Source organism: Haliotis cracherodii, unplaced genomic scaffold, assembly GCF_022045235.1.
Source record: "Haliotis cracherodii isolate W230 unplaced genomic scaffold, xgHalCrac1.p SCAF_14, whole genome shotgun sequence".
Classification (NCBI taxonomy): Eukaryota; Metazoa; Mollusca; class Gastropoda; order Lepetellida; family Haliotidae; genus Haliotis; species Haliotis cracherodii.
This window is the reverse complement of record NW_027266269.1, coordinates 36,599,744-36,612,534: the sequence shown is the minus strand read 5'-3', so window position 1 is coordinate 36,612,534 and position 12,791 is coordinate 36,599,744. Positions and strand designations below refer to the sequence as shown.

General features: G+C 43.4%; 1 protein-coding gene across 1 annotated transcript; it reads left to right on the top strand.

The window, feature by feature from the left end:
- The first annotated feature begins 1,976 nt into the window (after nucleotides 1–1,976).
- Nucleotides 1,977–8,602, top strand: LOC139460888 (uncharacterized). Its single transcript, XM_071242362.1, has 3 exons — nucleotides 1,977–2,195; nucleotides 5,580–5,667; nucleotides 7,788–8,602. The coding sequence occupies exons 1-3, from the start codon at nucleotides 1,977–1,979 to the stop codon at nucleotides 8,600–8,602; spliced, it is 1,122 nt and encodes a 373-aa protein (XP_071098463.1).
- Nucleotides 8,603–12,791: the final 4,189 nt, after the last annotated feature.

Genomic DNA, 12,791 nt, shown 5'->3' with positions numbered 1-12,791 from the left:
GTTGATTGATATCTGCCCGATCTATATGTAACGGTTATCAGGTTAGTTACAGCAAGACGGTGTAACCCAAAGTTCTAGCAATGTGGGAAGGGATGGATCCGATCTGTATCATACCCAGCGCCCGCTCGCGTTTTTCGGGTGTCAGTCGTGGCATTTCTGTGGTGGGCTTTGCATCAGTGTGAGAGTCTGACATGCCATCCGCATCACTTATATACCCTTATTGCACGTGTAGTTTCGGTTGCCCAAGCGACAGGTGTTTTTCGTTTTTCCTATTTTCTTAACAAATTGTGTCACGGGCGTGTATTGCTTTATGCATTGTTGTGTTTGTCTTTTGATTTCGATTAAACTTTGGTTTTATATTTTTTGCAATTTCATTTTTTTAAGTGGTACAGTTTCTTTTGTCCGTCAGTATATTTCAGTGTCAAGTATTTATGACAGATTCAGCAAGTAATAATGCTATCAGCTTTCCTCATCGCAGAATGCTTTAAGGTCGTCCTAATCAATATCAGAGATGAGCTACGTCAGGTAATGGGACCCTTTCAAACTTCGATTGTATGCTCTCCTTTCTTCAGTACGTCATGGAAGTAACATTGTCGGGATTTGCCGGCATATTTGACTTAGCCAAACAGGTGAGTTATTTCAATGACTATTTTTGGTATAATTGTTGGTCACATAACATCGCACTTAGCTATATGATGGCGGTCAAATAATTGAGTGATTGACATCATGAGCGTCGATCTAGGCAACTGGTATACGATGCATCAACCAAGTCAGTCCGTCAGTCACCTCTTACGACAAGCATAGTTTGCTGAAGACCAATTCTAACCCGGATCCTCACGGGGGAACATTATCAGTGTGTGTGTTTTGGTTTAACGCCGCTTTGAACATTATAGCAGTTATACCACTGATGACCAGCTTCAGCTGAGAGGAAAGAAGGCATGGAATTGATGGAGGTCTTTTTCCATTTTTTTGAGTGAGTGAGTGAGTTTAGTTTTACGCCGCTTTTAGCAATATTCCAGCAATATCACGGCGGGGACACCAGAAATGGGCACATGTTTTTGAAACCCACGAGCACGGGTATGATGCTGACAAACCCAGAACTAGAATCAGCGCGTATCTCAGATTGGAACCCGTGATGATAGCATCCTGGCACACCCTCGGGACGTATCTCTGTACACTGAGCCACCCGATCCCCAATCCCCGTAAGGTTTTCTACATCAGTTAAATAATAGATTTGATGTGAACACACGATACAATTTAGAAAGTGGTAAAATGAAACAAATGTTATATTTGGGATAACACTTTCTGGACAGGACTCAACCCAAAGAAGTACGAGAATCTGTACTTTACTCAGAAAGTGTTATCCCAAATATTACATTTGTACCATATGACCACTTTCTAAATGGCTTTGTGTGTTCATAGCTTTCGGCCATGCATATGGGGCCGTGCCAATTTACACTTGGTCTCTATATAGGACCGGTATACCTAAGATGGACTTTTGAAGTCAAAGGAAATTATATTGAAAAGTAGATGTGTAAACTTTAGATTCGGAGCAATTTTCTGTGTGAGGCCACAGACCCTCGATTTGTCGTCACAAGTCTTCATGCTCCGCACTCGTGTGATTCCACGGGCATTACGAGTAAAAGATAGATTCCCAGCGACCTCCGATTGTTACAAGAGGCGACTAACGGGATCGGGTGTTGAGGGTTCCTGATTTGGTTGGTGCCTGTCATCGTATGCCAACTGTGTAGTCGCTATATGGATGAAATAATGCCGTGCGACGTTTAATTTTAACTCACTCACCCAATGGCGTAGACTCATACACTAGCGTAAACAAATGCTCATGATGTCAATCACTGGATTGTCTGACCAAGAACCGATTATTTACAAATGTTGAACGGCCAAAAAGCAAACTGTAGCAGTAATTCAAATATCGAGTGAAGTTTCACTACGCTCTATAATAGTCTTGTTTCAGAATGAAGGGACCATTACGTGGCAATGTAGAGGGACGAGTATTCATGGGTCTGTGTCTGACACACATTGTAGTGTCATTACACCCCCCAGAGCTACACAGCACAGACGTGTGTGAGGTGGCGTGTTACCAGATAGCCGCATGCTGTTCAATACACCAAGATCAGCACAGTAACCTGACCAGAATCAACAACTCGCCAGCTTCTGAGATCTTTACCATGTCGGTAAGATTTGCTTTGTTATAGTGTGCCGTCACATATCGGGAGTATTTCTGTGTGGCGGCAGGCAACAGACACTTGGAGTACATGCTTCCTCTTACCACAAATGGCGCGAATACTGATTTTTAATGATCAATTCATGATTAATTTCCACCGCTATTTCGTCTTTGTCGCCCAATGGAATCTGTTCCGGTGTAACGAAACTGTTTATTCTCTGGCATTCACGCTTTAAATTCGTTGAGATGAGGTTTTACGTCGCGTCCAAGATTATTGCACTAATATAGCGACGTGCATGCACGTGTGTGTGGCTGCTTGTACTAGGCCGGACTGACGCTCCAATTGGGAGGACGTGTGGTAGGAAAATTTCATTGATGTATCGTTGAGCCCTAAGATTGCCCTGGATATGGACCAAACCTGTCTTGCAATGATGAGAGATAGCCGCCTACATCATAACGGTACCCCCACCAAATCTGTCCACTTCCTGTACGCAGTCTCCGGCGTAACGTTCTCCCCAACGTCATTAGACCCGTGCTCTTCCTTCCCCCGACGGAGGAGAGATCTTGATTCGTTGCTGAACCAGACATCTCTCCATCGCAGTTGAGGCCATTCCCTGTGTTGACGACACCAATGCAGGCGTTGTTGTCGAGGTTGTCGACTAAATATGACCATCGAACAGGACATCTTGCTCGTACACATGCTGCTCTTCAACGGTTTCGTACGGTCTGGTCGGAGATTCTGCGCAGTCCGGGTATCTGGGACGCGGTTTGGGTGACTGTGGTCGTCCTTACACGTAGGTGGCGCAGTCGGATGGAGCGATCTTGGGCGGTGTGGTTACTCTTGGTCGTCCTGACCTTGGCCGATCACGTGTTGACCCATGCTGTTGAAACCGATCCCATAGCCTTGTGTTGATGCTGGGTGCTACATTAAAAACCCCGGCTAAAGCTGATCGGGATTACCCCGCCCATAAGCGGCCTATGACGTTGATTCTTTGCATCCGTGTTGATCTTGGCATGTTGTTGAGCCGTCATTGTTTGATTGACGCAGATGCCAGGCAATCAAAAAGTCTGCACCCTTATACAGTGCTGTGGCACGTGCAGTACTGCATGGCTCTTTTGTTAATGCACTGGGTGCGTCTTTTTTCCGAATCGTACTTGTTTCCCGACTAATGGGAATTGTATGATAGGACATAGCTCAAGAAATAGTGAGTGGGTTTTGTTTAACGTCGTCTTTAACAGTATTCCAGTATCACAGCGTGTCAGCTTAATGTGGGAGGAAAGCCCGAAAAGATGCAGGTCTCAGACGTTTACCACTTCGGCGAAACCCACAAGCACGGGTATGGTGCTGACAAATCTAGAAACATAATCGCGGCGAACTTGGATTCGAACCCACAATCATAGGCTTCTGACGTGCCCAAGGGACGCAACTCTGCACAGCGAATCGCTGCGCCTTAGACAACTTGGCCACCCGTGCCCCTTCAAGATATAACATATATAAAGAGTTCTAAGCTTAATCGAACCTGAGAACTACTTCACCAGATAGAAATCAACGTAATATGACGATAAACCTTAGAATGTGGTTGTTAAGTTCGAACGTTAACGAGAGTTTGGGGTCCATTTAAGCTTACGTATATGTCCTCTTTGCAATCTAGGGATAGAAGATGAATATCATTCTACTTTAATATGTAACGCCTATAACAACATTAGACACCTTTATCAGCGACGAGAGTAGGTGCCAGCTCTGCAAGTCTAATGGGAGGGTTCGAATCTACTGACGACGGGGTGAACGGACGTCACGTTGTTGCGTCCAAGAAGTGGAGCCCTATGGAGGTGGTAGTGTCATAGACTGGGTGGCATCTGCGGGGACCAGAAGACAGATCTGGTCATCATCGACGGAAATCTCACTGCACGTCGTTACATTGATGAGGTTTTGCGGCCTGTGGTACTGCCTTTCCTGCAACGACACCCACGGACGCTGTTTCAGCAGGACAACGCCACCCCTCCAACAGCTCGAGTCACTAGCGACTTTCTGAATGCTGAAACACTATTACAGTGGCAAATCAGATCACCAGACCTTGGACGCAGGATTCGGAAACGTCAGCAGCCGTCATTGACATGGCGTAGGATAGGGCCCTAATCAGCATGTCAGGGGACTCGTGGACACAGTTCGACGTCGTGTTAGGACCTGCATCGTTGCTGGAGGGGGTCACATCCTATATATGGTTTTTGATCTTGTCATTTTCAAATACCGTTTTTGAATAATTAGTTTTTTTTAAAATAAAACATCAACTGTCACTAAACTTTGCGTCCGGTTTGATTTAGACCAGAAAATTGTTTGGTGGCGTTTCTTTTGCCCGTTAGTTTATGTTAATGTTTTGAAATGAGACAAAGCTTTGCAAATACAGGAAAACTATGACGTAATATAGGTTAAGTATTATTTCATGTACCAGTGTAATATGTATATGTGTACATTCTCTGTGCATGGGTCAGTGGCTTCCATATATAGACAGACTTGACTATATCATGACATGTGTTTATGAATCAGTATACAAATAATTACTCTTGACGAGGTCAATATGCGAAAACTTGACCCGTCGGGTCCTCCGGTCCTTTCGCATACTAGTATTTACCTCGTAAAGAGTAATCATTCGTATCTTGTACCGTAATTCACTTTACGAAGTCTTGAAACCATCCTGTTTGATTACATTTAAGTGTGAACCGTTAGTTCCAGACGCCATCTAGCAGACGAGTCAATATTCATCACGAGACAGGTCAATACTGATTATGTGACGAGTCAATATTCGAGGTCAGTGTCAGGCACATGATAATTGTTTGGTCACGTCATACGAATTAACCAATGGAATGGCAAGATTCTTAATAGAAATAACAATAACAAGTAGTACAGATACAGATGTTCGCCAAAAGGTGGGCGTGTCCTGACCCACTGACGTCACCCATCACATGACATCCCAACTGAATCAACACGTGGTCTATAAATACACATTGACATTTAGAAAGTGGTCGAATTTTACAAATGTTTTATTGTGCACAGCATTTTCTTAGTAATGTACAGATTCTCGTACTTTTTTGTTGAGTTCCGTCCGGGATTTGAACCCACACTGCCAGAGTGAAGCACCTAAACGCCAGCACACAGACTCAGCGATCTAACCCACTCAGCCAACGAGGCTTTCACAAAATGACTGGTAGTCTAGATCACGTACGTTGAGTGCCTTTAGGTGCCACTCTGGCAGTGTGGGTTCGAACCCCGGACGGGAGGGACCAAAGGGTAGGAGAATCTGTACTTTACTAAGAAAGTGTTATCCCAAATTTAACATTTGTTACACGTGGCATATATAGGTACGCACTGACAATCCACGCACCTGTACATTCACAGGGCAAGTGGTCCGAGATCATGCAAAACTCATGTGCAACGTTCTCCCTGGTTCTAGACAAGGCTTCCCAGATCTTTCGATGTGCGAAATGTGAGTAGATCGGGGAGGTAAATGGGGTGTCACGTCGCGTTCAACGTTGTATTCAGGATTCAGGGCTGAGCAATGAGACTGCGAGTGAAAGTTTACATGGTAATCGGGATGCAGGGCTGAGCAATGAGACTGAGAGTGAAAGCTTACATGGTATCGGGATTCAGTGCTGAACAATGAGACAGAGAGTGAAAGTTTACATTGTATCGGGATTCAGGGCTGAGCAATGAGACAGAGAGTGAAAGTTTACATGGTAATCGGGATTCAGGGCTGAGCAATGAGACTGCGAGTGAAAGTTTACATGGTAATCGGGATTCAGGGCTGAACAATGAGACTGGGATTGAAAGTTTACATGGTACCGGGATTCAGGGCTGAGCAATGAGACTGAGAGTGAAAGTTTACATGGTATTCGGGATTCAGGGCTGAGCAATGAGACTGCGAGTGAAAGTTTACATGGTAATCGGGATTCAGGGCTGAACAATGAGACTGGGATTGAATGTTTACATGGTATCAGGATTCAGGGCTGAGCAATGAGACTGAGAGTGAAAGTTTACATGGTATTCGGGATTCAGGGCTGAGCAATGAGACAGAGAGTGAAAGTTTACATGGTATCGGGATTCAGGGCTGAGCAATGAGACTCAGAGTGAAAGTTTACATGGTATCTGGATTCAGGGCTGAGCAATGAGACTCAGAGTGAACGTTTACATGGTATCGGGATTCAAGGCTGAACAATGACACTGCGAGTGAAAGTTTACATTGTATCGGGATTCAGGGCTGAGCAATGAGACAGAGAGTGAAAGTTTACATGGTATTCGGGATTCAGGGCTGAACAATGAGACTGAGAGTGAAAGTTTACATGGTATCAGGATTCAGGGCTGAGCAATGAGACTGGGAGTGAAGGTTTACATGGTATCAGGATTCAGGGCTGAGCAATGAGACTGAGAGTAAAAGTTTACATGGTATCAGGATTCAGGGCTGAGCAATGAGACTGCGAGTGAAAGTTAACATGGTATCTGGATTCAGGGCTGTGCAATGAGACTGGGAGTGAAAGTTTACATGGTATTCGGGATAGAGGGCTGAGCAATGAGAATGCGGGTGAAGGTTTACATGGTATCGGGATTCAGGGCTGAGCAATGAGACTGCGGGTGAAGGTTAACATGGTATCGGGATTCATGGCTGAGCAGTGAGGCTGCGGGTGAAGGTTTACATGGTATCGGGATTCAGGGCTGAGCAGTGAGACTGCGGATGAAGGTTTACATGGTATCGGGATTCGGGGCTGAGCAATGAGACTGCGGGTGAAGGTTTACATGGTATTCGGGATACAGGGCTGAGCAATGAGAGTGAGAGTGAAAGTTTACATGGTATTCAGGATTCAGGGCTAAGCAATGAGACTGAGAGTGAAAGTTTACATGGTATCTGGATTCAGGGCTGAGCAATGAGACTGGGAGTGAAAGTTTACATGGTATTCGGGATTCAGGGCTGAGCAATGAGACTGCGGGTGAAGGTTTACATGGTATTCAGGATTCAGGGCTGAGCAATGAGACTGAGAGTGAAAGTTTACATGGTATTCAGGATTCAGGGCTGAGCAATGAGACTGAGAGTGAAAGTTTACATGGTATTCGGGATTCAGGGCTGAGCAATAAGACTGCGAGTGAAAGTTTACATGGTATCGGGATTCAGGGCTGAGCAATGAGACTGAGAGTGAAAGTTTACATGGTATTCGGGATTCAGGGCTGAGCAATGAGACTGAGAGTGAAAGTTTACATGGTATTCGTGATTCAGGGCTGAGCAATGAGACTGAGAGTGAAAGTTTACATGGTATTCAGGATTCAGGGCTGAGCAATGAGACTGCGAGTGAAAGTTTACACGGTATCTGGATTCAGGGCTGAGCAATGAGACTGAGAGTGAAAGTTTACATGGTATCGGGATTCAGGGCGGAGCAATGAAACTGCGAGTGAAAGTTTACATGGTATCGGGATACAGGGCTGAGCAATGAGACTGAGAGTGAAAGTTTACATGGTATTCGGGATACAGGGCTGAGCAATGAGACTGCGGGTGAAGGTTTACATGGTATTCGGGATTCAGGGAATCTGGCCTTGTCACAAATGTTAATCCTCTTTCAGCATCTGAACATGCTCGCCCTGGACATGCTGCTGGGATGTCACGTGTTCTGATCGCACCTGTTCTCGACGGCAATTCCACCGATGGTAACCTCTACCAGCTTCACCTCAACGACTTCACAACGACCAAGGACCTTGGTTTCAGCATCGCCGTCAGGGACATGGTATACGTGTCATCACTGAGGATGCTGCTAATATCCACAGACACGGAACTCCTGTCCCGCTTAATAGACGAATACACAATCATGCTCCACCTGCACCTGCCTGGAATACGATCCATGGCTTTAGATCAGGACCAGCAACTATTATTTATCATGCGACAACAAAATGCAAATTATTCTGTGGCCCGTGTTTCTGTTGAAGGTAAGCAAGTCAAATCAATCCTGGAGGGATACAAAATGACCTCCTTGGTTATCAATTCCTCCCAAAGACGCTTCTTCTTCACAGTCGGGCCGATGATAAAGTCTTCTGATTATGAAGGACGGAATTTACAAACTGTACTGAAATATATCGGACAGATTCACGGAATAACCTTCGACCGAGCCGAGGAGAGCCTGTATTATTACGTTACCTACCCGTTTCTAACACATATATCTTTGTATAAATTATCTTTGGTTTCGAACAAGAAGACAAAAATTATGATTTTGGTCTCCCCTATGACCAGCCTTCTGTTCTATGAGGAGGCACGAGCAGTCTACACACTCAGTGGGAAGGGGGATATATATTTGATTGACTTTAAAGCTGTACCAAAGGTGAGTGAAGTGAAGGTTCGAATCTTTGACGAATCTGTCAGTGTGATCATGTGTTTAGTTCACTGATCATGAGTAAAAGGGGCACGAGTGGCCCAGTCGTCTAAGGCGCTGCAATTCACTATGTAGTGCGTCCCTTGATTGTGGGTTTGAATCCCATTTATCCCCGATTATGTTTCTAGGTTTGTCACCACCTTCCTCGCGCTCGTGGGTTTCACTAAAGTAGTAGACATCTGAGACCTGCGTCACTTCGGGCTTTCCTCTAACATTAAGCTGACATGCCGCGCTATAACTAGACTACTGTTCAAAGCGGCGTTGCACCCAACGCCCACACTCACCCACTGAGTAAACCTATTTCTATTTTTGTTTTAGTCAAAGCGTAGCCTGGTGGCTAAAGCATTCCCTTAACAAGGCTCGAGTTTATACATGGGGACAGTGTTTGAGGTCCTTTTCATGATGTTATGTGTTGTCTTATATCATTGGAATAGGTAAAACGCTTCCTGATTTACGAATGTAAACATTCTTGTCATTAAATGTCAAACCCGAACTGTTTAATTTATGTTGGTTTGTTTATTTTGTGTGTGTGAGAGAGAGAGAGAGAGAGAGAGAGAGAGAGTGAGAGTGAGAGAGAGAGAGAGAGAGAGAGAGAGAGAGAGAGAGAGAGAGAGATGAAAACATACAATTAGCCGTATATACATTTCTTTGGACATGTATAAATATAGTTACATTGAACGCGAGACGCCTTATCATTAAGGACTACAACTGGGTGTGACGATATTAACCGTCAGCACAGTCTACTACATTATGTTGCGAGATAATCGAATCCGGGCCAGACAAACTAATGATGAATATTATAAGGAGCGATGCTGGGGTACGGTGACACGCAACCAAAGCTGGTCGACTCGTGTAGTCGCTCTCACAACAAACATAGGCTTGGGACCTATTCCCCGACCGGAAGTGTTAACAATTTCTTATTAAACTAAGGCAGTTAAGAGTCACATGACTTTCTATTTTAATGTTCACTGCAGTATTTTCCTTAACCGGAAAATTAGACATTTGCCCGGAAGTGCGTATAATTTTCTTATGAATGTTATTAGAGGCTTGCTACTATCTATCTTAAAGTCTCACTGCAAGTACGTTAAACCGGAAGTGCGTATTAACCTTCTTATTAAGGCAGCTGGAGGCATGGGACTTTTTTGTTTTAAAGTCGAGCTGTAGATGAATGTATTTTCACCAGCCGCAATAGATTTCATGATACCGAAAGTATGTACATCCTTCTCATTAAGGTAGCTGGAGGCATGGGACGAAGCGCTGACCATGTGTTTCCCAAACCAATAAGTCGTGATTATATTTCAAGTTTTGTCCTTGCAGTGGAACTGCCTTCAGCTACAGCATTATGTTAAGATTTCCAGGGAAGGTGACATGTTGGTTTGCACTTCACAAGAAACAGGGTTATCATACTATTCTGGGAATGCGTTGTGGTATGTAATATTTTGGGGAACTTTCTGAAAAGGCGGTGAGTGGGCAACAAGTACTTGCAAACATTTCCCCCACTTTCCTGCCTTTTGAGAATATATGTCGATCTACTCTCTCCATGATCTGGTGACAATATGGTGTCAGGGTAATTTGCTAAAATGCATATGCCGGAAGCACGGTTCCTAAATACGTAGACTGTTCCTGAGTCATATTCCGTGTTAGAATATAATATATGTGCTTCATTTAGATGTTTACATGAATACAGCAAATGTAAAATGTTACGCCTTATTGTTCAGAGAAGCTGCTTTCTCTGTGGTCCACGCCATGACAATCTTCTGACACACGTCCTGTGCCATTGAGAGACTTGGGCGAATCGAGACATGCTGTGAAGTGACATCAACATCATTGGTCCTGTGGTTATCCGTGTCCAAATGCGAGGCAGATCCGCATCTTATCTGTTGTATCCAATCCTGTCAGCCTCCTGTTTCTTTGTCTTATGAGGACAAAGAACTGTTCCCAAAATATTGATAACCCAACTAAACGATATGTGCAACTTCCAAAGGGACTGTCAATCCTTGTAAAATCTCTTTCCTTTAATATCACCTTATAACTGATAACTCATGTTGTACTCTCCAGGGAAGAATATAGGTATATACATTGCATTCATTAAATGCTAAATGTTCACTAACTCACTCACTCTGCTCGACGAGCGAAGGCTTTAACCACTGGGCTACCCCAACGCTCCACCCGCCCCACCGCCGAACGAGCTGTCGCAATGGCACCACATTAAAGTCATTGTCTATAGTAATAGCGAAACACTAATTGAAATATCCTTGAGCAGTAAACATGAAAACCCAATATAGGGATGTCCACACCTGGCTGAACCAAATTGTACATTACAAAGGTTGTACTCACACAATTCCTGCAACAACAAAATATAAACGGTTTCGAGGGCTCTGTCTTGCGGGTTTTCATTCTGTATTTAATGAATTAGATTATTATCCCTGTCAAGGTTTTAGGTTAATAATTGGTAAAATTTTGTATTTTTTGTTTGCTTGTTCTGCGACGTCGCACTCAGCAATAGTCCAGCTATTTGACGGCTGTCTGTCACTAATCTGGTCAGGACCAGACAATACAGTGATTGACATCACTCGCATCGATCCACGCAATTTGGATACGATGACATGCATCAACCAAGACAGCGAGCCTGACCACCCGATCACGTCAGTCGCCTCCTACGACAAGCATGGTTTGCTTAAGGACCCGACCCCGTTAGTCGCCTCCTACGACAAGGATGGGTTGCTGTCGTGGGGCAGCGGTGTCTGAAACAAAAGCAACACAGATATGCCAAGAAAATAAGAAATGAAAAGACAGGAGGAATGTTGTCTCTGATTGAAGAGAATTGTTAAGTGTCAGTGATCTTCATTACTCTGAAAAACCATAGTGTGATTGAGGTGGATTGAATGTACAGTCAAACACCGTTGTGTCGAAGTTGAAGGGACCTTCGTACAAACTTCGAGTTATTCGAGGTTCGACACAAACGAAAAATGATTAAAAAAATGAAGCAATACGTAAGTTCGACACATCAAACTTTGACACAACGGTGTTTGACTGTGGTGTTATTTTACTCGCGTGAGATTGATTTGTTCAGAAAAACAAGTATTTCATCAGAAACTCGTAAATAAATCGATGCTTTCATGTTTTTTTCATCCACAATTGAAAATGTCACTTTTTCAGGTTCAGATATGAGATAAATCTGTTAAGATGTTATGTATACCACACGAAAAAGGTTAAGGAGCACCCGATTGTTTGTATGATTATAGTTAATATGTCATGGCTGATGGGCATTGCAATAAACAGGCATCCATTTTTATATATTCTTTAACCTGTTACAGCAGTATGTATTGTGTATTTTCTCATAATTTTAGACTAAAAACCTAACAGTCTGGGGTTATTAATCGCGTTTCTTCTGTCTCCATATAATATGTTTCAGATAAATATATACTGAGGTATACCGAGTTTGTTTTTTATGTAATTGAAAATTGACAGAATCGTGGTTAAATTTGATTATGTCCATTTAACCATCACTCATTTCTGCAGCAGTTTGTAAAATGTTATCTGTGGCTGGGTAAAAGTATATTGGTTCAATGAAGACTGCGGAAAGAAATGAAATTGCAGTTCTACGACCCCTGCCATAATTGAAATATTTTACTTTTGTGCCGTAAAAAGCAAATTTATTTGTTTGGAAAGGTTGGATGTCGGAGATACAAGTCAGCAGTTGTGTATTAAGCGATTTTGTTTTAATTTTTAAAAGTTTCACATCAAATTATTTTTTATTTCAAAAAAACATATTGAAGTAACCTTCGAGTGTCACTCCGCGCAAGTTCAGTTCAAGTTTGGGGATATAACATCCCTAACTGGGTATTCTCACTTGAAACTAAACATATCACAATTTCAACTGAGAGGTGTAGTTTCCTTTGCTTACCTGTCCTATTACAGACGAGCGGATTATTGGTGCAATAATCTTGGACGGGACTTACACCAAGCTTAACCTCACCTCACCCAAGTATTTCATGACAAATTAATAGATCATTTGAAATACGTCTCAGTGTACACATACATACCTCCACACTCGTCGTTATAAAATAGTTGGAACCACTTTAACCCCACTTGCCTGTGACACATTTAGTGCTAAGCAACTATTTACAACAGCTAAAGTATCTCATATAACCCAGAATCAGACCAGGTGAGGCTTGGCACGGAGAGGACGGAATAGCGCCCC